This window comes from Grus americana, chromosome 5 (assembly GCF_028858705.1).
Source record: "Grus americana isolate bGruAme1 chromosome 5, bGruAme1.mat, whole genome shotgun sequence".
Taxonomy (NCBI): domain Eukaryota; kingdom Metazoa; phylum Chordata; class Aves; order Gruiformes; family Gruidae; genus Grus; species Grus americana.
Window position 1 is genome coordinate 52,580,953 of NC_072856.1, and position 24,977 is coordinate 52,605,929.

Here is a 24,977-nt window from a genome sequence, read left to right on the forward strand (position 1 = left end):
CCATGACAATATGCAAGGCTTGTGGCTGGGGTCACCCGCAAGCAACACCTTGATTATCGTCCTGAGGTCTCACACATGTGACACTGGCTATTTGGGAGCTTCTGTCCTTCGAATGGTAAATCTCTGAAGATACACCCATTCATTAACTACTTGAAAGACTTTCATTTCTGCTAGTAATGTCTGTTGACCAGACTTTTATCCCATTCACCGTCATGCCCCACAGAGGAAGAGATGGAGTCAGGACACGCAGGGGACCACTTTTGCAGCCTCCACTGCCAGTGAACAGTGCCTTTCTGCTGACTTGGTGGGTTAGTGCCTCAGCTCTATCTCACATTGGCTAGCACAACTCTGGCTGGGTATCAGTCAAGCTCTGCAGGGCTAGAAATGCAATCTGGGGCCAGTTAATGTATGCTTTCATAATTCAACTTACCTTATCCCTTTCCAGGGATCCTCCTTATGAGAGCCTCTTTTAGCAAGTATAAACTCTATCCTGGCTCAGAGGTTACCAAACTGCTTCTCAATTGGTACCTTCAGTAGCTACTTTCTGGAAGGTGGAAAAAAGATTGGCAACACCTTTGGCAACTCAGAAAATCTGGGGATCTTCTGCCACAAATTGAAGCCTAGCATGGTGATGCAGGCTGAGAACATCTCAGCTCATCACAGGAACATGTCCACACCTCATAACCAGCAGGAAATTCTCTCTCTGTCCTCACCATGCTGGTGTTACCTAAGCTCCTTCAAAAAGTAAATTCAGAAGAGCTCATAATTTCCTAATTCTGCCCACCTCAGCAGAGGTGGGAACCTGGAAGGGCAGAAAGATTTAGTAAACTAGTTATGGACAGCAAACCATCCTCACAGATTTTTTTTTTTTTTCCAGATAGCGTATGCCTCTCTAGTTTTCTCCTGAGGTAGAAAACGTTTCATTTACACTGGAAGAATAATTTAACCATCTTTTGCACCTAGACTGCAAACATGGAACACAGAGACTGCATTTTACACACTAGAAATGGGCTTCATGTCGCTGAACTTGGAGGCCTACTAATATTGTACAGTGCCTACGTGTGGATTAGCAGTCATCATCTGCAGAGGATTAAGGACCTGTAAAGGGTGAGTTGGCTTGTCCTAGAGTGAGACTCTGCCGTACAGTTGCAGGTACCTGGTTCTCCACTGGGGAGAAAGGCCTCACTCTTACAGCGTGAAGAGTGAGGTGATATGAATATTACGCTGCTGTCCAGGAGCTCTGCCTGTTTCTATTCATAGTACTGAACAATGCAATGACAGACATAAAGAAAGTTGAGAAAGCAGAAATTTCTATGCAGGAACTATCAGAATGAAGAAAATGTTTTGTCAAAATCTAGGAGGCAGGGACAGTGAAATTATTTGTAGTCATCACAGTTACTCCAGAGTCCAAGCTAGAATATCTCTGTTCTAGCTATCTGCAGAACAACAGATCAAATTCATTCTTTCCCCAGCTATTATGCCACTAAAGACACACTGGCTTTGATGTGTGGCCTTGCAACTACTGGTTGTGTGAAGGACCTGTGGATGGTTGTGGATGTTTTGGGAGTAACCAGCTGGACCCACTATGAGTGCATGCATGGACTTCCACTGAGAAATGGAAAAGAAGGTTGGTCACAGGTAAGTGGAGCTCTTCAAGATGGATAGCCATGTGGGCTTGAACTCCTGTGCTGCTGCTTACTAGTATGGATCTGGGAATTTTAGATTGAGAAGAACTGTGGTCATAAGGTGGTCCGTATGCCAGTGCTGCCCCCATGCAGTAGGGGAGTCAGGGCCTAAAAGCCCTTGAACCAATACTTCAAAGGCAAAAAAAGTCCCTGGTCTTCAGTAACTGCAGTAGATGGTCAGTCAAAGTATGAATGTACATTGTTCTCCAGATACTGGTGTTTCCTATAAAACATTTCTGCAAAGACATCTGGCTAAAAACAATAGACTGAGGTTACCGAGTTACTTCACTTTTGGAGTTTCTTCTCACTTTCAGTTTTAGACTTGCTTGTAAGTTTATTCTCCTTTTCCCAATAAACGGTCTGTTAAAGAGATATAATCTGTTAGAGTTTTACACATTAAGGGAACATTTCTTTTGATTTTACTTACAAAACTTTATGTGGGTGAAATTTGATCCAAGAAAGCCTTGTTATTATCTGTTTTCATTCATTTGCCTGATTACATAAGAAGAAAACAAGCACGTGTTTGTATAGGATGGGGTGGGAGACTGAAGGGAATTCAGGATCTGCCAAATGTGACTCTGTTACCATTGATATGGCTGGTTAAATAAACAAGGAAAAGGATCTGTGTTCACGGGAGCTGCATGTCGGTAATAGGACTGGGCTTCAGGAATTCAAGGGGTTTTTTCAATTAAAGAAGCCAAAATAAGCAAGGAAGGAAATTCTAAAACAATGAAAATTATGTGGAAACTCGTATTGTTAAAAATACTTAATACTAAATAGAAACAATATTGTCTCAATATGCAAAAAGTGATATGAGCCTTCTTAAATGCATCTATCATCCTATTAGTATTTTTAAGGGCTAACAAATTCTCACAGAACTTTAACCATCAAAGCTATCTGTTGGGCCTAAAATGTGTAACAAGCAAACCTAGAAATTGTTATAAGATCTTGCATTAAAATCCTGCTACAAATAATAGAATTCTCTATTTATTGTGATGAATAAACGTTTGAAAGACATTTAGATGTCTAATAAGTAGATAATTACATTTGAAAACAAGGCTGGCTCTAGACTTCATGCAAATGTGCATTTTCTACACCTAAAAAAACCCGCAGTGGTTTCTAGCACACAATATATTTCCTGCCCCAAGGCTTGGCCATCACTTGTCATGAACACAGAGCAAAATGGAACAATACAAATGAGCTAAAGGAAGACGTGGGGAAGAGACATGATGAGAAGATTGTGTGAGGGAGGAAAGGTCCCTTGAACTGATGGCACTGGTGTATTTGGGCAAAATGTTTGAGCAGGATGAGCAAGAATGAGGCAAGGGAGTGTGGGGAATGTTTGAGATGAAGAGCTAAGGAAGCATCAGGAAGCACTGAGAACAGATACTGTGATCAGGACTACAAAGTGACCTCAAGACTTCAGAACGTGACTGCGTAACAGAGTCTGACAAGGGCAGAGATGTACAAAGAGATGATGACAGCAAGAAAAAAAATGGCAAAATGGTGAGAGCTGGCTGATAGATGACTAAAACCTTTAGCAATGGAAGCAGGCATGGAAAGAGTAGAAAAAGCTAGAAGTCCATCTGGAGGGAAACGGTACAAAAAGCAAAAAGTGAACTCAAGAGTAGGAAATAGTTAAAGGTAGCACTCTGGGTTAAAGAACAGAAAGGTCTCTAGTGCTGAGAAGTCATGAAGGACAGAAAGTTGTTAAAGATAAGGTGGGTTTGGCCAGACTGCGGTAGTTGGTTCCACTATCTGAGCTGTGGGACAGGATTTAGCAAGAATGCTCTTTTGTTTCCGCATTTCATGCAAAGTGTTTTCTGCTAACACATTGTGTGGTTCTTGGAAGAAGTGGTTTTAAGGGTAGACCAAAACATTAAAAATATACTGTTGCCCATCAAACATACGTTACCCACTGCCTTTAAGCCTAAGCTAACCAGGAGCAAAATACTACTATGTGGAAAACATAAGTAAGAGAAAGTAGCAACAGCAGAGAGATCCTTGCGTCAATGTAGGTACCAAAGCTGCATTCTGGAGTGTACACACTGGTACCCTCATCGGATGCCGATTTACACCTTTTATGCCTTAACCGATCTAAAACTAGTCTACATGGAGGAGGAACAACTTTACCTGATAGCTGGGAGGCCTAATGGAAATGGAGTACATAAGCTGTCTTTCTGCTTACACAATGCTCTTAATACAGCTCTCTAAAGGGTTCTACCCTGTTGTCTCATTCACTTATGGACCAAAAAAGCTGTGAGGAAACGAAGATTATCAACCGTAGCTTAACTTTAGTTAAATCCCAACTAAATCGATACCAGGTCTATCCCACACAGCTCATTCCTGCCAGTTTTCTACATTTGCCTTTTCATAGACTCATAGAATACCTTGAGTTGGAAGTGACATATAAGGATCAAGTCCAACTCCCTGCTCCTTACAGGACTACCTAATACTAAACCATATGACTAAGAGCATCGTCCAGATGCTCCTTGAACTCTGACAGGCTTTTGCACTGCTATGAACAAGCAATCATTGTTCAGAGGACTGCGGTTCTAAAAAAAGTTCCCAAGATTTTCACTTCACAGTTATTTCCCTGATTCTCAGTATTTCTTCTACTTTCACCCACAAATAGCCAAAGGGCTCCTACAGGAACACTCTTGAACTGACTGGGAGTTTTCCATCTGTGCAGAAGGCTGAGATGCTGCAGCTGAACATCCCCAGGTAATCAGCAGCCCCGAAACACACATATCTGTGAATTAGGTGTTTTATGGGCTCACAGTGCGCACACATACAAATTCAAAATTTTGGATAACATCCAGGATGTCAAGGACAACAAGAAAAGCTTCTATAGGTGTTAGTGATAAGGGGAGGATGAGGGAAAATGTGGGTCCCCTCCGGAATGAAACGGGTGAACTGGTTACCCAGGATATGGGGAAGGCTGAGGTACTCAATGACTTCTTTGCCTCAGTCTTCACTGGCAAATCCTTGAGCCACACTGCCCAGGTCGCAGAAGGCAGGGCCGGGGAGAATGCAGAACTGCCCACTGGAGGAGAAGATCAGGTTCGAGAATATCTAAGGAACCTGAAGGTGCACAAGTCCATGGGACCTGATGAGTTGCATCCGTGGGTCTTGAGGGAACTGGTGGATGAAATGGCCAGGCCACTCTCCATCATATTTGAGAAGTCCTGGCAGCCTGGCAAAGTTTCCGCCAACTGGAAGAGGGGGAACATAACCCCCATTTTTAAGAAGGGTAAAAAGGAAGACCCAGGGAACTACAGGCCGGTCAGTCTCACCTCCGTGCCTGGCAAGATCATGGAGCAGGCCCTCCTGGAGACTATGCTCAGGCACATGGAAAACAAGGAGGTGACTGGTGACAGCCAACACAGCTTCACGAGGGGCAAATCGTACCTGACAAACTTGGTGGCCTTCTATGATGGGGTTACAGCATCCGTGGATAAGGGAAGGGCAACTGACGTCACCTACCTGGACTTGTGCAAGGCATTTGACACTGTCCCGCATGACATCCTGGTCTCTAAATTGGAGAGACATGGATTCGATGGATGGACCACTCGGTGGATAAGGAATTGGCTGGATGGTCGCACTCAAAGGGTTGTGGTCAATGGCTCAATGTCCAAGTGGAGAATGGTGACGAGTGGTGTTCCTCAGGGGTCGGTACTGGGACCGGCACTGTTCAACATCTTTGTAGGCGACATGGGCAGTGGGATCGAGTGCACCCTCAGCAAGTTTGCTGATGACACCAAGCTGTGTGGTGTGGTCGACACGCTGGAGGGAAGGGATGTCATCCAGAGGGACCCTGACAGGCTGGAGAGGTGGGCCCATGTGAACCGCATGAAGTCCAACAAGGCCAAGTGCAAGGTCCTGCACGTGGGTCGGCGCAATCCCAAGCATGACTATAGGCTGGGCAAGGAATGGATTGAAAGCAGCCCTGAGGAGAAGGACTTGGGGGTATTGATCGATAAGAAGCTCAACATGAGCCGGCAGTGTGTGCTTGCAGCCCAGAAAGCCAACCGTGTCCCAGGCTGCATCAAAAGAGGCGTGACCAGCAGGTCGAGGGAGGTGATCCTGCCCCTCTACTCCGCTCTTGTGAGACCCCACCTGGAGTACTGCGTCCAGCTCTGGGGGCCCCAGTACAGGAGAGACATGGAGCTGTTGGAGCGAGTCCAGAGGAGGGCCACAAAGCTGATCGGAGGGATGGAGCACCTCTCCTGTGAGGACAGGCTGAGAGAGTTGGGGTTGTTCAGCCTGGAGAAGAGAAGGCTCCGGGGAGATCTAATTGCGGCCTTCCAGTACCTGAAGGGGCCTACAGGAAAGATGGTGAGGGACTGTTTATCAGGGAGTGTAGTGACAGGACAAGGGGTAATGGGTTTAAGCTGAAGGAGGGTCGATTTAGATTAGATGTTAGAAAGAAATTCTTTACTGTGAGGGTGGTGAGGCACTGGAACAGGTTGCCCAGAGAGGTTGTGGAGGCCCCATCCCTGGAAGTGTTCAAGGCCAGGTTGGATGAGGCTTTGGGCAACGTGGTCTAGTGGAGGGTGTCCCTGCCCGCAGCAGGGGGGTTGGACCTAGATGATCTTTTGAGGTCCCTTCCAACCCAAACCATTCTATGATAATTAGAGAAAAAAAAAATCCTCTTGCAAAGGTGCACGGAAGCATTTTCCATGAGTTTAACAAGACTGGAATAATTTTGGTCAGAAATATTTAAAGCAGCAAGGGAACACAGACTTCCACATCCCATAACCTTCAAAATACCCTGCCAAATGATAAAATAATCAGACCAGAAGCACTACGAAATGCTCATTTTGGTCCTTCACAGACATACTTTCCTACTTACTTATTGCAAAAAACTCTCTTCCCTCCAATGTAAGTCTCTAGAGATGCCTCAAGCAGTCCACTGGGGAGTTGTGCTTCTCCAGCTGGAATATCCTTCTCAAACTCTCGTGTTCTTCCTTAGCAGCATGTTCCCAAATACAAACTGTGCTTTCTTGCCATTAATGTGTCTCACACTTCCAGATCACACCGACTACTGAAAAAGTGAGGTGATCCTTGACTTGCAAATTTCAGGGATTATCACATGGAGAAGGTGCCCACTGTTCCTAGTGTGGTAGCCCAGCTCCATCCTGAATCCAAAGGCAGCCAGCACCTGATGTTGGAGAGGAGGGGGAGCCTCTTACATTTTACCTCATGATGTTGTCTTAAAGGAGCAGCAGCTCAGCTCTCATACCATAAATCAAAGGCATTAAAACACTACGATATTATATTAATCTATTTGATTCCATAAAAGCCTGGTGCAATGAGTCTCACCAAGAGCTTCATTTTTCCCTTCCTAAGCACTCTCTCCTTTAGCATGACTTTCAGATCACACCACAGGGAGTCACTCACTGAAGAGGGAGCTGGGCTCCTCCCATTTTCCCTTTGTGCAATACATGCTTTCGCAGGCTAATGCCAATACTTAGATCTATTGCTCTTCTCATTCTGGTATGCAACGCACACATTACATACTTTGGTAAAGCCTCACCGTCACAGCTACATAATCCTCAGTTACAATAATCTGTGGTTAAAAACATGCAAGTGTTCTAACTAGAGCTGATCAGAACAGCATCTGGGAATGATAGAGTGCTGACGTTAGTTTCCACAGCATTCTGTGTTTTGTTTTAGGTTCGTAGCTTCTGTGTAATAACTACATTTTCATTGTCCTGTCCTCAGTAAAAATCAATTTCGCTCCCTCACCACTACCCCACAAAAAAAATCCAACAGTCAATCAGGTGTCCCTCCCACGACTTCAGCAGGGGTAAGCACAGGTAGTCTGTCACTGGGTTGCCCGCTCATCCATGTTACTCTTTAATGGGATTCTTCACAATCCTCCAAATCTGAACTAACCTCAACTTTGTGTCGCACTTCATCAACTCGTATCTCACTGTCCTTAGGGCCCAAGTTAGCCTTTTAAGGACTTTCCTATTGAGAAGCTTTTAAACATGAGGTCTCTTATCTACTGTTCTCGTCATACTTTTGAAGAAATCCTTGTGACCAGAAAAATCAGTTTGGTTTTGCAGAACGTGCCATGGCTTCTCTGTCACCTTAAACTCTCTAAATCATCTATTTTTTCACCACTTTCCAGCTGATGTCATTCTCTCTTAGTTCTTATGGCAGCCTCTAGTACCAGCTTTGAAGATAGACCTTCAAAGCCCAGTCTATTTCTCCAGTCTAGCAACCCTAAATAACGATAACTTCATTTGTTATATTAAGTAACTGAATTATTTCATTCTGCACTACTAGGTTAATTCTGCCTGGTAGTGGTGATTTGTAAAACCATTCCCAAGTTTTCCATTTTGCCTTGAACATCTCCAGTGCTGCCAGGATCTGATATTCCACCATCCTGATGGGCAGAGAAGCTATTGTTAGGATAAAATTTTTTGGTGAAGTTTACTGCAACTGATTTTTTCCCCCACCTCCCTTTCATCTAAAAATGCAAAACCACAATTCAAATGCTCTCAGCACAGCTAGGTTCATGTTTAACAAAAAATAATCAAAAAAATCAAAAAACAAAACCAAACCTAAATTGTGTTAATCTTAATCATCTGTTTAACAGCCAGGTTGTAGTCATTTCACATGAACTAACAATTTCTGGACTATTTCTTCCATGTTCTGTCTTACAGTCATTTACCTTTGGCTGAACTTCTGATATGCCCCCAAACATCTGGATGATCAGAAATAATTTCCAACCACGTGGTGTTCCTGGATGTGGGGGGTTTTTTTTATGTGTCATGGTTTAACCCCAGCTGCTCACTAAGCACCACGCAGCCGCTCACTCACCCCTCTCCCTGCAAGGAGATGGGGAAGAGAATGGGAAAGAACCCCCAATTTGTGGGTTGAGATAAAGACAGTTTAATAGGATAACAAAGAAAGAGAATAACACAATACCAACAATACAAGTGATGCACAAATGCAATTGCTCACCACATGCGAAAAGGAAAAAAAACCAAAACAACAATCTGATGCCCAATCTGTTTCTGAGCAGCAATCCCAGCTAGCTTCCCCAGTTATATCTGGAGCTTGACATTCTACGGTAGGGAATATCCCTCTGGCCAGCCTGGGCCAGCTGTCCTGGCTGTGCTCTCCCAGCTTCTTGTGCACCTGGCAGGGCATGGGAAGCTGAAAAGTCCTTGACTTAGTGCAAGCACTACATCTACCTAGCAACAACTAAAAACATCAGTGTGTTATCAACATCATTCTCATACTAAATCCAAAACACAGCACTACACCAGCTACTAGAAAGAAAATTAACTCCATCTCAGCTGAAACCAGGACAGTATCCACCTCTTATTCCATACCGTTTACATCATGGCCAGGTCCTATACTTCCCAATACATTCCAATTAACCACCATCACTTTTCCTGTCTTTTGATACGTACACACAGATTTAATTCCCTTAGTCTATGGGCCATCCCTCTAAAATGTCCGCTGAGTTCATTTAGTCCATGACCTTTGGGCTCCATCTGCCGTAACAGTCTCTCAGGGCAGGAACGATGGTGTCTGCTGTTGGATTGTTGCATGCTGCATCTGGAGCTCGTAGCTGCTGTATCTGGCGTGGTCCATGCTCACAGTCTGTGGGTTGAAGATGTCAATCTCGAGGAAGTTGCTGGGCGCACGTTGCTGAAGCCAGTTTTGGTTTCATCACCTCTGCACCTTGTTTGGTTTCATCAAAGTTCATTCTTCATTAATCTGGGTGATTCTTACTGGAATACTGTTGCTATGGCATATAGTAGTGATGACAAACAATATTATGTAGCAATTAACATTATACAATTTAAATCATTGGCTATTCTCACCCAAAATCAAATCCCCTGAGGTACACATCAGACTGCCACGTTCTTCTGCATCACCCACCAAGTGCAGCCAGGTCCTTGAGTGAAAGCAATCCCACAGATGGGTTTGCCTTTGCCTGAGGCAGGAGACTCTCCTCCCTAAAATATTCTTCGTCTGCACTACAGGGACTTTTATCTCCTTCAACAATACGTGAACATTTTGACTGGGTGGGGCCAGCTCAATTGGCGGACACCCTAGCGTTGACTAACCAGGTGGTCTTTGCTAAATATCTCTTCCCATGTTTGAAGGTCCCACCATCCATTGCTCTCAGTGTAGTTTTTAGCAGTTCATTGTATCCTTTGAGGCTGGTGCATGACAGGGGATGTGATACACCCACTCAACGCCATGCTCTTTAGCCCAGGTGTCTATGAGGGTGTTTCAGAAATGAGTCCCGTTGTCTGACTCAGTTCTTCCTGGGGTGCCATGTCACCACAGGACTTGTTTTCCATGGCACAGGATAGTGTTCCGGGTGGTGGCTTGGGGCACGGGATATGTTTCCAGCCACCCGGTGGGTGCTTCCACCATTGTAACATGGTGCTTGCCTTGGCAGGTTTGTGGGAGTGTGATGTAATCAACCTGCTAGGCCTCCCCATATTTATATTTCAGCCATCATCCTCCATACTACAGAGGCTTTAACCACTTGGTTTGCTTGATCACAGCACATCTTTCACATTCAAGGATAACCTGTGCAAGAGTGTCCACGGTTAAGTCCACCAGTTGATGATGAGCCCATCTATATGTTGCACCCCTTCCTTGATGGCGTGAGGTGCCATAGGCCTACTGAGCTATAAATAATTCACCCTTAGGTTGCCAGTCCAAATCCACCTGAGCCACTTCAATCTTAGCAGCCTGATCCATCTGCTGCTTGTTTTGATGTTCCTCAGTGGCCCAACTCTTGGGTACGTGGGCATCTACATGACATACTTTTACAACCAGCTTCTCTAGACAGGCAGCAGTATCTTGCCACAGTGCAGCAGCCGCTGTGCTGCCAGTTGCTCCACTTCCATTGCTGCAACCACCCCACACGGCATTTACCACCACCCTTGAGTCAGTGTAAAGTACTGTCCACATTTGCTCAGCAATGTCTAAAGCCAGCTGGATGGCTTTCACCTCGGCAAACTGACTCGATTCACCTTCTCCTTCAGAAGCTTTTGCAACTCATCGTGTAGAATGAGGTAGCTTTCCACCTTCAGTGTTTTCCCACAATGCAACCAGACCCATCAGTGAATAGGGCATACTACTCATTTTCTGGTAGTTTATTATGTGGTGGGGCTTCTTCAGCACGCATCATCTCCTCCTCTGGAGACATTCCGAAATCTTTGCCTTCTGGCCAGTCTATGATCACTTCCAGCATTCCTAGACAACTGGCGTTTCCTATTCAAGCCTGCTGCGTGATCAGCGCGACACACTCCATGTAGCGTCAGTTGCATGATGTGTAGAAGGAGCCCTCTCTTTGAACATCCAGCCCAGCACCGGCAGTCGGGGTGCCAGGAGGAACTGTGCTTCAGTACCAATCACTTCCGAAGCAGTACAAAATCCTTCATATGCTGCCAATCTCTCTTCCCAGTTAGGCTTAGGCTTACTTCAGCTTCCAGTACAGTCAACTGTTGGGATCCCCCTGTCACTCCAGAAATACAGATGGGTTCTGCCCCTTCATGGCTTGATGCCATTAGGGTACACTGCGCACTAGTGTTCACTAGAGCTTTGTACTCCTGGGGGTCTGATGTGCCAGGCCATCGGATCCACAGAGTCCAATAAACCCAGTTGTCCCTTTCCTGCACCTGGCTGGAGGCAAGGCCCCTCTAGTCCTGGTCATCATATTAATTACCAACAAAAATTTGTTTCCTCACATTAAACAGCTTCACTGACTTCAGAGCTTGAGCATGCTGCAGGGAGCAAGTGTTGGCAAAGGTACAGCTCTTTGGCTTTCCCAGAAACCTATCAGCTACTTAGCTGCCTCCTTGGGAGGGGATCCCCTTCAAAAATCTGGCCTTTAATAGAAAACACGATCTAGAGAATTAAAGAGCCACATATACAAACTGAGACACTCCATTACTGACCATTACTTGAAGCATTAAGTCCAGAACCATTCACAGCATTGTTTAGTACACATAATTAGCAATCTTTAGAGAGCACGCCCTTCCCTCTCTATGTCAGGAAATACCAGCATCCTACAGCCATTTGCCACGCAGAGCTGGGAAAACCCGGCATGCTGAAGCCTGGGGCTCCTATGAAGAGAGGTCCCTTTTCCCTGGTGCTCAACACGTACCGGTGCACACCAGCGGCCGGCAGCTTGCCAGCTTGCTGCCAGCACTTCCAACAGCTAGGCCCATGCCCATGCCCATGCATGGCGGGTCTCAGTAGCCTTCAAAGTTGTGCAAATTCAAACAGCCACTATTTCATTGCAGTTTCCCTTTTTTTTCTTGGAAGGAATCAAGAAGCTGGAAGTGAGATGGTCTGGCAGCTCTGTTCCCTCTCAGAAAAACCTCTCCTTGGCAGCTCCTGTCACCTCACACAAGCCTCCTGCCCCACAGCAGCTCCAACTGCCTAGCTCAACTGGCACAAAGGCAGAAGGATTTGCCATTACTCTCTAAACACAGTTGACTTCTTTCCTGTTAGCTTCCACATGCTGAAAACACCCATTTATCCTAACGACAACTGCTTTAGGCGCGCCAGAAAGGCAAAGAGTAGCAGCCCCTTAGCTACGGGCAGGCCTTGTTCTCCCACCCACCCCATTTCTTACCTGATGGTGCAGCACACAGCAGGAGCACACTGACCTGGTAGCCACTGCATCTATCAAAGAACTGAAAACAATGAATTAACTGAGCAGACTGCAAAATGACTGCTCCTGCCGCAGCAGGACAGGTATCTATACCAAAATTATCCTTAGTGTTCTCAGGAAGGCCCAAGCACCACAGCATCATGTGCTTCAACAGTTGTTCATGTTGTAACATCTGTATTTAAAATTATCCCATACTTGAAAGGTACTATGTAAGTATTAAGCACATTTTTATTCAAACTCACTAGAACTGAGAAGGTAAATAACCATAAGTAACTCAGAAAATGACAGTAAGTTGTGACTGGGCAGGTATTTATAGCAAGAGCAGATCTACAGTAACTGACAACTCACAGATCAATTCCTAAGCAGTCCAGCCTGCAGGACAACCAAGCACATCCCTCCAAAAAGGAGCTGAAACAAGGGAGAAACACCAGTCTTTCATCTTTAGTGATCTGGTCAAGAATCAATGTTGAGAGGGAATTTCTGGAAGAATAATTTCAGTTTAGCAAAAACAGTATGTTCTAAAACTGCTGTATAGCACATAATTTAAAAATTGTTGCTGAACTATTGGTTTGCCATTAAAATAGCAGAGAAGGCAGAAAGGTCCTTTTGCCATTCTCTTCATGTTCAAAGACGAATAATTTCTCAGTTTTTTAAGGCATCCTGAGAGTTAAGCATGAAACGTATTTTACAGAATGCAAGCTTGGTCAAAATTGACAGCATGCTTGGCACTATGTGAACAGGTCAGAGAAGCATAAAAATCTCATGGTCTGATTCTACAGTGACCTGGAAGTCACTTAATTTGCATGATCAATTCTCCTAAGGTCTTCAGTAAGAAGGTTACAATCAAATGGAAAGATTTCTGATATGCCTTTTGTGGCAAGATTACAAAAACAAACACGACTCTGCCACTCAGAGATGCAAATAAATACTGAGGCTTACACGAAGCTATTGCAGACAGATCTCCATCCAGCACCATGAATTATGTTGTGGAAATTTTTTCCCCAAGGAAAAAAAAAAAAGTACAACATCCATCTATTTTATTTTAATCTTTATTATAAACAATTTTGTAGTTTCCAGAATGGGATTACTACATATTAGATAACAAAAACATCCTCAGCTGAATCAGTTTTAGCTTTTACTAGATTAAATCAGAACCAGCAAAACAAGTTTTCTTTTTTTTAAGGATTTAGTCTATCGCAAGAAAAACAGCTTTATAAACATGAAATACAATTAAAGATACACATTTGATCATATATACATAAGCAGCTGGTGACACTCTGGACAGAAACATACAAGGAACTTCTTTGCACATAAATAGATTTTTAAAATTATATTTCTTTCACACGTATACAAAATTATTTTGCCTTCTATACTGAGCAAAGTTCTTGGAGACACAAACAAGGATTTCTAACAGACAAAATCCCACATATCACTTAGGATGTGGGCTGTCATGCACACAAGGATGTAACAATACAATTTACACAGCATTCCTATACAATACTTGAGCTTCTTATATACATACTTACAAGACACTTTTGTACATGAGATGCCACCTTTGCAATTGAAATGGCATCTCCCCTGAAAGGCTGCATTAGTTCCAGTGTTTGTATAAAAGATAAAACAAGTTTCAAAATGCAGCACCACTTGGCTTGCAGAGTCAAGGATCCACTGAGCTGCAGCTATAGTGAAGGCAGCGGGGTAATTACACTGGCCTCTCTGTGTTTACACAGTCCCAGTGGGGAAGGTTAAGATGTGACCTTTGAAGTCTACACGTTACCTCTATAAAATGTGGCTGTGGCAAGACCACTGGATTTTAATAGATCCATGGCTAAATCTGCACACTTTTGCTGTTCGGCTTTCTCTTTAACCTACTTAAGCCAAGTGTCTGGTTCTGTCTTTGGGGGAGAAGTTTGGCCTTTGTATGACCTTTTTAAGTATAGTTATTTACCAACGGTGGGGCTGGGTTCAGCACACACACAACCTGTGAAACTTTTCTTTAATGCAGGTAGAAGGGGTGCACAGCACAGTGATGTCAGAGGACCCTGTTAAGCTTCTCTTGGAGTGGGGAATGCTCAGCACCTGTAAGAATCGCGTGCCAAGCCTGCTGTGAGATTAGGTCAGGCTTCCACACTTTGTTTTAGGCACAACAGTGTCAAAAGAAGGGCTGGAGTTTTGCTCCTTGTTTCTCTTAATCATACTTTGTCCAACTAGAAAACAGTACCTGGAGAACACTCGAAAGCAGCATGCAGGTGATGCCTCTCGCACAGCATCTAGACAAATGCTACCGCATGTCTGCAATGACAAACACATATACTACTAGCTGCACCTGTGGGTTACACACATCCATACTCATACCAAACTGTCTGCTGATCCCCCTGGGGATCTGGAGACCCGGGAGTGCTGTTGGAGCTACTTCCTCTCACAGGCTCCTCCATAGCCCCAGCGCTGCCTTCTGGCAGCTTACCCTGGCACTTGCTAAGTAGGGCATCACCCTGGCCTTGGCCCAGGGAAAAATTTCCCTCAGTGCTGCTGGATACAGCTCTGGCAGGGACCACCGTGGCCACCTCCCCAGTACGAGGGGCTGGCTTGGGTTTGACTTTAGAGGGAGTGTGTGATGCAGGTGAGTACTGTTGCCCAGGGTTCACACGCTCCTGTTGCTGCATGTTCAGATTGCTGGTGGACGTAGTGGGTGAGGCAGAGAACTGATGGAAGGAGAGTGGCCTCTCATCCTTCGGTGGGGCCAGGGAAAGGCGCCTCGCGTCCAGCTGCCGACAGCGGGAATCGACACCTTGCAAGGAACCTGCCACCTTTGCGGACTGTGGCCTCTCTCTTAATGTTGCCTGGGAGCTCGTTGGCACAGAAGCCCTGCCGGTCTGACTGACAGCATCCTTGCCCCCACGTGGGTCTGCTGCTGACTTCTGAGGGCTCTCCTGCCTGTATATCTCTGGGCCGGTAGCTCTGAGGAGGTCTGCTGAGGCTAAGCTAAACGCTCTGCTCAGTGACGTACTCCTCCTGCTCGCGGTTCCGGGCTGCTGAGGCTGTGCCATCTGCCGCATCCCACTGGTGGGCTGGTGCTGTGGCGTGTGAGGAAGCTTAAGGGACCCCTGGGAGTTTGCCAGAGGCTCAGGTTCAACTTGTCTGAGGTTTGGCTTTATGTGATGTCCAGGCTTAGCCATTCTTCCTTCTTCATTGGCGATGGTCATCTTTATAGTTGGAGCAACAAGACTAGTGGGCATCTTAGCAGCCTCCTTTCTGGATGGCTGAACCAGCAGGTTCCCAGTAGCTGAAGGCTCATTTGCTTTCCTAAAATAATCGCTGAGCAAGTCATCTCTGTTAATGGAGGTGTCCTGGTGTGAGAAAATATGCACATGCCACATTAATGACAACACTTCTTGTTTAAAGAATCATGCAGAGCTTTGTGTTCAGATTATCTTCCGTCCCACTTAGTTCAACCCAAATACAACCACAGATTTTATATTTAAAGTGGGGAATGGAAGATACACATGTTTACAATGGGTATAAATCCTAATCAAGGAGTAACATGCTCATCATAATTAAATCATGACAGCCTTGTTTGCCAGATTAATTGTCTTAAATTTAAAAAATTTCATCTCATTTGCAACTTGGGCAGCAGCTCTTTTGCTTCCTTTCACATCAGCCACTGTAACATCAATATCATATTAACAACAGCCATTGGTATCAGCAAGATATCAATGATGGTCTGTCATCTTACAGAATACAGTTCATCTGAATAACACTCTACTGTAACTTCAGAGATATAACAGGAGAGAATACCTTGGGGAGGTGTGCTAGCATTACAAGAAAGTTGCATTGCTTCTCCACTGATTCCCTTCATCTCTCCCAGTCAATATACTATACACGTTAAAAGCTGCACGTACAATATAATGAAATGTACAAAAAATCATTACAAAAATGGAGAAATGATTGCTTGCCCACAATTAGCTTGCAAATTTCAAGTCAGACAATTAACCTGGCAGTAAAAGAAAACATACAATGAATATTTTATGGATATGGTCCATGCAATCCAAAAATGGTGATGTTTGATCAGCTGCCATTGGACTATTAGTACAAGGCATGCTCAGAATAGTTAAAGGACATGCTGTCTTCACGAAAAACGTGCTGAAACAAGCTCATGGAATTTATTTCTTTACTTGTCTCTAGGAACTATGTTAAAACTTAATATATTCATTTCGGTAGTGTTCCAAACGTTTCTTCCAGTCACAAAACTCGTTCGCTAGAAGCACACACCATCAATGGTAATAGCGCAGCGGGAAGATTTCTATGCTCAACTAAATGTTAAAGTGTTAGGGTTATTTTTAACTTCACTTTAAACCACTGTTACGCATGTTAACATTACAGAATGACTAGTCCTCCAAAAAAAAGCATGTTTATGAACAAGCACTGGAAATACTTCATGAACAATTAATGCAAGTGATCTGGCAGCCTTTAAAATAACAGCTAAGAGTTACAGTATGCTTCTATAGGCATTAATATGCTAGCAAAAGCTGTGGTAAGTTGGGAGCTGTTGCCTTCATAGCAAGAACAAGGGATACCCTGGGGATATACAGTGAAGTAGATCTCCTATTTCCCCTGCCTGTTCTGTGCCTCATGCTGTCGGGACATGAATGATTGAGGACCGATTCGAGTGACTGCGAAGATTCCTGATGGAGGGAAGGACATAGGGAGTAGCAAGAGGGATACAGGGCATCAGCTTCTAACAGAAATTGGTGCAATGAAATCATTTCACTCTCATTTAAACTGCGCCGATGCTGAAAAGGAACAAGGACGACAGAAAGAATGAAAATGGAGACATGGTCAGGTACAGACAAAAACAAACAAAAAAATTTTGAATTTTAAAACATCTCTAAAAGCTAAGAATTGTATTTAGGATAATAAGGGAATAGGAGGTATATTTAAACATTGCTCTGAAAAGTCAAGGACCAGAATTTACTGATGCCATAAAATGGTGCAGCTCTGTTGATTTCAATACTGTTACCAAGGCATTCATGAAACAAACAGCTGCTCACTTACACTATCAGTGAATTGTTAAGATATTAACATGCTCAATACTGCACTGCCTCACTGCTGTACAGCACGTCTGAGCAGTGAAAAAACAAATGCCATCTAGAAAGCAAACATTTCATTTCTGACAAAGTACTTCAGCGTGTGGCATATTCTTGCAGTCATTGAACCAACAGAACAGTGCCAGTCAGCACACAAACACGTGGCATGGTGAAAGCATCAAGAACTTCCTTCGGCAAGAAAAATATTATCCCTCAAATGCACTGATGGTATTTTCAGATTAGGAGATGGTTTTAACAATTGTGCTTCAATTAAAAACTACTGTTAGGTTTCACTTTTAGTTACAGATCTAGCAGCTGAAAATTACACAGAAAACTTACTAGTTCACAAATAAAAATACCTGGAGCTGAGACCTGATGACATAACGAAACTTTGACCACAAGTGTTTGATATTAAAAAGGCCCAGTAATCCAATACATGGTACTTGCAGTGAATTATCTGACTTGCCATAGCTGATAAACCAAAATAAATTAGCTGAGTGCTGTGTGAAAGTTAATCTTGCCTTAGTTGTTGGAACTGTTTCATTCATTTTGCAAATTTCAATAGTTCGCTGCAAATTCCACAGATATGAACAAGGATCTTCTTGTCTCTCCTTGATTCCCTATGCCCTCGCTCCCCTGAATCAGCTTTGAACAGTTTTTTTGACATCTGGAATGGACCATCTAGCTCTATTTACTTACACTTGGTGGGGACAGCCTGTTGCTCTCTTCCAAGAACTCTTCCAAAGTTACCATCTCACTGCCAGGTGAGGCAGACCGTTGCCTGCCTGTGTAAGACTGGGATGGAATACTCTTCTGAGGTATATCATAAGAGATTGAACCATTCCTGTGGGAGGAGGACTCATGCCTGCTGCTAGGGCTCAAGATGGCAGAAGCGGAGTGAAAGGGATAGGTGTCTTGGAGCAAGGCTGGTGCCTCTCTGCTTGGCACCATATCTTCACTGCTGAGACTCTCGGTTCTACCATGGATATGATCTAAGGAACCTGAGGAGAAGCATAAACATCATTAAAGACACTGTTCTTCCCTCATTTCAGTAGATTTCCTACTGAGGTAGGAACTCTATCATACAGGGACACTTCTACACAGACTAGGTGGCATTTTTGACCTTACTTTCTTCTCCCACAGAACTTGAAGCAGTCAGAACTTTGAAAAATCAGGACTAGTAAATGTCTTACAGTACACACTTTGAGCCCCTGTGTCAAACAAGCACAACTACTTGTCCAAAGAATAGGTATTACACAGAGAGCAAGGGGCCTCTTTACCACCTCCGTGCCAGGAGATCTCCCAGTCTTGGCTGTGTGCGATCTGAGAGCCAGAACCTGGCAGTGGGAAACCAGAAAGTGGATTTTTCCACAGTGTCAGGTCTCCTGGAATCCTTCAAGGACACACAATTTCAGCAAAAGCAAATCTCCAGAGCACACTGATTTCATACACAAGCTGCATACAAAGTAAGAACGGCAGAGACCTGTTGTTGTAAAAGGAGTCTAAGAGTGGCCTGATACTTCCCACAACATAATGCCAGTCAGACTGAAGCAAAATTAGATTGCCTGCCTTAAAAGCCACTCCTTGCCAGAATCAATCTTAGAAAAATACTTCTTGCCAGCAGTTTTGATTCCCAAGGCAGCCATGTCCAGATTGCATAATCATTACAATTTCAAAACAACAGTCTTCAAATTTAATTGGAAGGAAAACGGCATTTCGCACACAGTTTCATGGATTTCCACTTCCTGTTTGTCAGAACTCAGCTATAAAAGCTTTACCTTTCAAATTGAGAGGTGAACTACTGCTGGAAGCGTTTCTGCTGCTCTCTAAACTGTTTGGCCTGGATGCTGAAGAACACAAAACAAGCATTGAACGAACAGATTTTAAGTTCCTCTGATTCTCTAAAAGACTTGGCTACAGTCTGCCTTCTGAAAATAGGACTTGTGCAACTAAGTGACTTTGAAAACATTAACAACATAATATACAGAGGATGCCAAAGTCTGGACAGACTAGAAACCTCTTTTTTTTTTTTTTTTCTTCAAGTCACATTGTTCAGGATCCATGTTGTTTTTCTCACTTAGTTTTTGCACAAAGAAATATGTTCTGGGTTTTGCTTTTACAGCAACTATAAACAAAGTAATGTAAATACTTAAGAAGTTCAACAACAAGTTGCTGTCTCTTGCTCAGTTTGTTTCTTTGGAAGGAGCTGGTAACCAGCCTGCAAATTAAGTCTTCCAGAAATCTCTAAGGAGACAGTGCTGCTGCTGCACCAGCATTCCCGCTGTGCATCTGCACCCCCCCACCCGAATTTTTTTTAATTGCTGATTCACTCCCTTAAGGAAGGAATTTAATATTGTCTAAAAAAATCAGCAACCAATCTGTAGGACGTGCATTGAAGGGTCTGTTGCTGGGACAAGGCAACTCATCTCAACATCAGCATTGTTTTTGAAAATTTATTTTGTTAAAAAGTCCATTAAAAGCTTCTCAATAGAAAAATAGAAGTACTTAGACCCACATTCCCAAAATGGTGTTGCATTACTACATCTATCATGTTAACTTAGCTAAAATGCTCCAGAACAGTTCACGTGGATGCAGTGAAACAAATCTTAGTGTAGAGGTTTAGAACATTTGTGTATGCTACAAGCTTACCGTGCTGTCTGGTGCTTGCAAACTCTACCTCAGGGCACTGTTCACACAGATTATCTTCTGAATTATAGCCTGAAAAGAACACAGAACTTAAAAGGCAATATTAAACACAGGAAGGTTAATCCTTCAGCTCAATCTCCAATGCATTCTGAGGTGATCGAGAGGCTTTTCTAGAGCCAACATTGGAAGAGCAGCCATCTTCTAACCACTGCTGTGAACCAAGGGCAGGGAACCACAGGAGAACTGACATCCAGATGTGGTCTGTCAAGTTGATGACATTACAAAAGGAAACCTTGTATCTGATCAATTAAACCATTAAGCAGATAAAGTAGGAGTGAAGATACTAGTGCTCTGGTTTTGTACTTGAATGCCACTAGAAACCACATTTCACCCAAGCAGGAATGACGAAGTAGCCTGACTTATACTAACAGCTGGTATAACAAATGCACTGCACACCTTTTGGTCTGCTCTGGAGCCTGGGGATGGGGGTGGAAGTGTGCAGATGAATAGCTGAGGTCGAGTAAGTCCTGGGACCCAGTTCCACACAGCAGTGTTTTGTCGCAGAGTCTGCTGAGATTTCAACATTATCATTGCTGCCTCCATGATGGGAATTCCTCTTTTGCTTTAGGTCCATTAGCACTGCGGGGGAGAGAGGTAAATAAGTAAGAATCAATGAAAAATAGCATTAAGAGATTTGCATTTATCTGCCCATACAAACATGACAAGCAGGCACAAATAAACCGCACAACAGAGGCGCTAGTTTTGCAAGCTTTTCCATAAACAGTTCAGTATTGGATAGGAAATTTCTGCCACCAGTTTTTCAATCATGTGTGCTCTCTGTAAAGTGTGGGAGTGACAAGGGCTGCTTAGTGCCAGTGGGAGGGTTGATATTATACATGCAACAATTACCGTGAAAGGAGGAAGAAAAGGAGCAAAGACATGAATGCAGAAAAGATAAGTGAGGTGTGAAATTCCCGTAACATTATTCCTTGCAGGTACATTTTATAAGCACTTACTTCAGTAATAAAATAGAATAAGGAAAGAGTGACAGAAGTCACGCTTTTGTTCAAAGAGAAATAATGCTGATTTGGAAATTACCTAGCATGATCCACACACTAAGCTAAGTGCTTTCAGGTTTAGATCTTTGCTATGGGGTAAGAGCTCAGTCTCTACAAGGTTAAAACTCTGCTGCTCTTACGATGCTCTGGTGCAATGATTTTTAAGTGGAATTCCTGGGATCTTCACATGAGAACAACAAAAACTACCTGCTAGAATATTATTTACAATCAGAAAGCTGAAGAAATCTTTCCTAGTGATGAGGTAGGTTAATTCATTTCTTGTAATGTGAATGCAACGCTTTAAGGCACACAAATTAGAACAAAATTTTTAAGAATTTACTATAGGAAACACCCTTAATGAGATGGAAAGTTCTAGTTTTCTATATATTTCTATGGAGCACTTGCTTAACTAATAGTAATCAAATGTTGAAAACACAGCAGAATGCAGTGGTCAAAATAAACAGCTTGCAGAGACAACGGGCAGACAGTTAGTTCAAAGCACAGAGCAACAGCAAAGCTGTATTAGAGAAATGGACCAAGTTACTGTCATCTTAGATGATTCCTGGAAGCTGACTTCAGAAACAATGTTTTCTCCCACAGTCTGTGTGGGCTGCACAGCACAGGATGGCACTTTGTCTCAGAACTGAAGTTTATTGCATGCCTGTAGGGGCAATTACTGGCTAAAGCTCAGCATGCAAATCTGTATTTCTAATTGACTTTGTAGATGCAGTTAACATCTTCCATAGATGCCAGAATTATTAATTGCCCTGGAGACAAACATTCTCTACAAATCCCAAAACAGGCAGCAACAGGCTGCTGTGCCACAGAGGAACAGTTCTCAGAGTGAGAAGGGAGATGAGATCTTTTGGCCTTCTACGCTGAGCTCCCTGCAGTTGCCCATGCTACATACGCTTCTCTAACGCAGAGTGGGGACTGGACCCATGCATTCATTTCAGAAGCCACCACGTCGTGACTATCAGGCAATAAGAATTCCAGGCAGTGGATCTGTGATGAAGGTTAGTCCCAATCTTAAGAGAACAAATCTACTTTTTTCTTTTTAAAAAAACAAAAGAAAACACCTGTCAAAACTGAAGCAGCAGAACTGTAACTTTAGCTCAATTCAAGATGAATTTTTGTAGCTGGAATTGTAAAACCTTGCTAAACAGCAGGTTTGAATGCAAACGTCAAGACACTTTGTGGAGAATGATTTTCCCAGTAGCTTCCACTCTATATTCAAAGTTAGACTATTTAAAAGCAGACAAAGATGGTAAAAACCCTGTCATTTTTAGCATTAAGTGGCACAGAAAATTGGAAAAATCTCCAGGATTTGAGACTGTTTATATATTGGATGTGTATTTTAGTAGGACTACAACATCATAGAAAGCATAGCAACAGCAAATCAGGTCAACGCTTTAACTGGACACGATGCAAGAATGTGATTGCAAGAAAATACCGAAGCACATAGCAACTTCACTTACTTATAACATGCACCACAGCCAATATACATACGCAAACTGTATGCCATGAGGTCCCCTAAAAATGTGCTGCATTGAAGAAATGATCCACAGTGTGCAATAGTGATTCATCTTCTACAGGAAAACTTAAGTCCATGTTCACTAATCTGTGCTTGTATTTAGAGTATTGCAAAGACATGCTGAATGTTTCTATCAAGGTGTGTGTTCTTTTAAGGCATGTGGGATTTATTTATTGATTTATTTTGCTTTAAATATTTGTCAGAAATAAATGAAGATAAATACTAAAGAGAAGGTGTTAGAAATTTCCCATTTCTGGGAAAGAAAGAGGTTCATTAGGAGAGGATGGCATGTCGGAAGACGACCAGAACCGGAGCCGATTAGAGAGAGACTGGTGATTCGATGGAGACTTAGGAGATTTTTCTTTATCCTTGCTTTTGCTTCTCAAAAAGGCAATCTTTTTGCGTTGCGCAGCTAAATTGTTATCACCCAGGTATCCCAAAAAGAAGAAGAAAAAAAAAAGTAAAAAACCCTTGTAAATAAAACTTAAGTGTCTACACAACCAGCAAAAATGAAAAAGGCTAAACAAAGACCAATGCATATATTTGGAGGACTAATTAACACAGTTAATCATAGTTAATCTGACTCAGATTAATACATAGATTACTATAACTAAATGTAACCAAGTCCATTAAGAAATTACTGTTAGATCACCCAAAATGTTTTTACTTTAATTAAGTAAAAATCAAATAGGTGTGCATGTTACTTGGTGATAACATACTCAGATTTCCTAGATGTCTTCTAGACTTTAATACTATTGATCATTATCTCAACATAAGCATGTTTCATGTAACATCAAGAAGAACGAAGTCCCAGAGACTTTCTCTTATCTCTGGCACTCCATGAAGGCCTTGTTGTGTGGAAATCCCAGCCCAAATTCCCAGGTTGAACTTTGGATGCATGTTAAACACTTAACATCTCCTGGAATCACACGGATGATCTGAGACATGCATTTTAAGTGAATCAACGACCTCAAAGAATTAGAACAGAGAAAGGGAAATATAAAACCCAATCAAAACAAAAACTTCAGACAGACAGACAACAGAATAAGCAAAACTTGGGATATATATTAGCTTTAATAAAGATCAGAGTATTTATTTTGAGGACCTTTCTTTTAAATTTCCCATAATTAGGAACACATGATTTACTGTAGGAACTATGTGACTAAACAGAAGAAATCATTCCATCTTCCTTAAATTTGCCTTAGAATCATTTTACATTATGAATTTCTTAGTTTAATTCAAAGTCAAAACACAATATCATCCTCCAAAATAATTAGATTGCAATAAATTAGCATTTCCTGTTATTTCTTTTGCATGTGCGCCATCTCCTGGCAGTGGCTGTAAGACCAACTATTACCCATTTGAAGAAGAGTTGCTAATGAACCATAATATTATACGGTCCAACTTTAATCTGCTTTGTGGCAAAACCCCAGTAAATGAAGTATCTCCACCAACTTATTCAGTAACATGCAATATATTCAGGCAAACCAAGAAACTATACATGAAAGCTGAAGGGAGAAGTAGATAAAAGGAACAAATCAAACAAAAAAAAAAGCAAAACACCACCCCGCTCCCCATACCTTTTAGTTTACTCAGCTTTTAGTTTAAGGATTTTTTGCTTACTAAAACTTCTTAGTTCACTAAAAAAGGGATACAAAACATAATGTGATGGAGTATAAACATATCCTATATATTAAATCTTTTTTACATCTTTTTTTGCTCTTTTAAAAAAATACTGTTCATGTTCAGCTCATGAATTGAGGCTGGACATTCCTTACCTTTGCTTGAAGAACGCCCAGGCTTCTCTCTCTCTTCCATGGAGTTTGACCCTTGAGAGGTATTATCCTGAGTTTCTTGTTGATGTTTCAGTTTTTGGGAGGCAGATGGAGAGTTCACTGTCTCTGGGGATTCAGAATGCCATGGAGGGCCTTCTGCTGCTGGTTTCAACCGCTCCCTTGTAGTATCCTTCTTTGGCTTCATGAATTTGACTAAGGCTCTGGCTCCAATCCAGTGGTTTTTCCTGATAAGGCAGGTTTTGTGAATGGGATTCATGAAAGACTAAAAGAAATACTCCCCAGAGAAGTTTACAGCTGTGCTAAAGCCATGAAGCCAACCTACATTCTTATTTGTTTACTGTCATGAATTGGTTGGAAAGATGCAGCATGAATTTCACAGAGCTTAAGACCCATTTTCTCTTCCACAGTCAAAATTATTTTACAGAAATATGTCTTCAGCATGAGAAATGTGAGAAAGTTCCCTCTGCTGGAAATCTAAACTACACATACGGACCCCTATAAGACA

General features: G+C 42.8%; 1 protein-coding gene across 5 annotated transcripts in view; it reads right to left on the bottom strand.

Moving 5' to 3' along the window:
- Positions 1 to 13,389: 13,389 nt before the first annotated feature.
- The window catches only part of CCDC88C (coiled-coil domain containing 88C), a 94,590-nt gene continuing 83,002 nt past the window's right edge, over positions 13,390 to 24,977 (bottom strand). The window contains exons 25-31 of one of the 5 annotated variants that reach the window (XM_054826630.1): positions 24,455 to 24,696; positions 20,541 to 20,723; positions 20,088 to 20,156; positions 19,217 to 19,285; positions 18,138 to 18,439; positions 16,929 to 17,144; positions 13,405 to 15,701 (exon numbers count right to left, since the gene is read on the bottom strand). In XM_054826630.1, coding sequence (XP_054682605.1) covers positions 14,688 to 15,701; positions 16,929 to 17,144; positions 18,138 to 18,439; positions 19,217 to 19,285; positions 20,088 to 20,156; positions 20,541 to 20,723; positions 24,455 to 24,696 — 2,095 coding nt within the window. In that variant the 3' untranslated portion in view covers positions 13,405 to 14,687. Of the gene's footprint in view, positions 15,702 to 15,735; positions 17,145 to 18,137; positions 18,440 to 19,216; positions 19,286 to 20,087; positions 20,157 to 20,540; positions 20,724 to 24,454; positions 24,697 to 24,977 lie in introns of those variants that run through there. The other 4 variants (XM_054826634.1, XM_054826632.1, XM_054826631.1 and 1 more) reach the window with 4 other exon arrangements.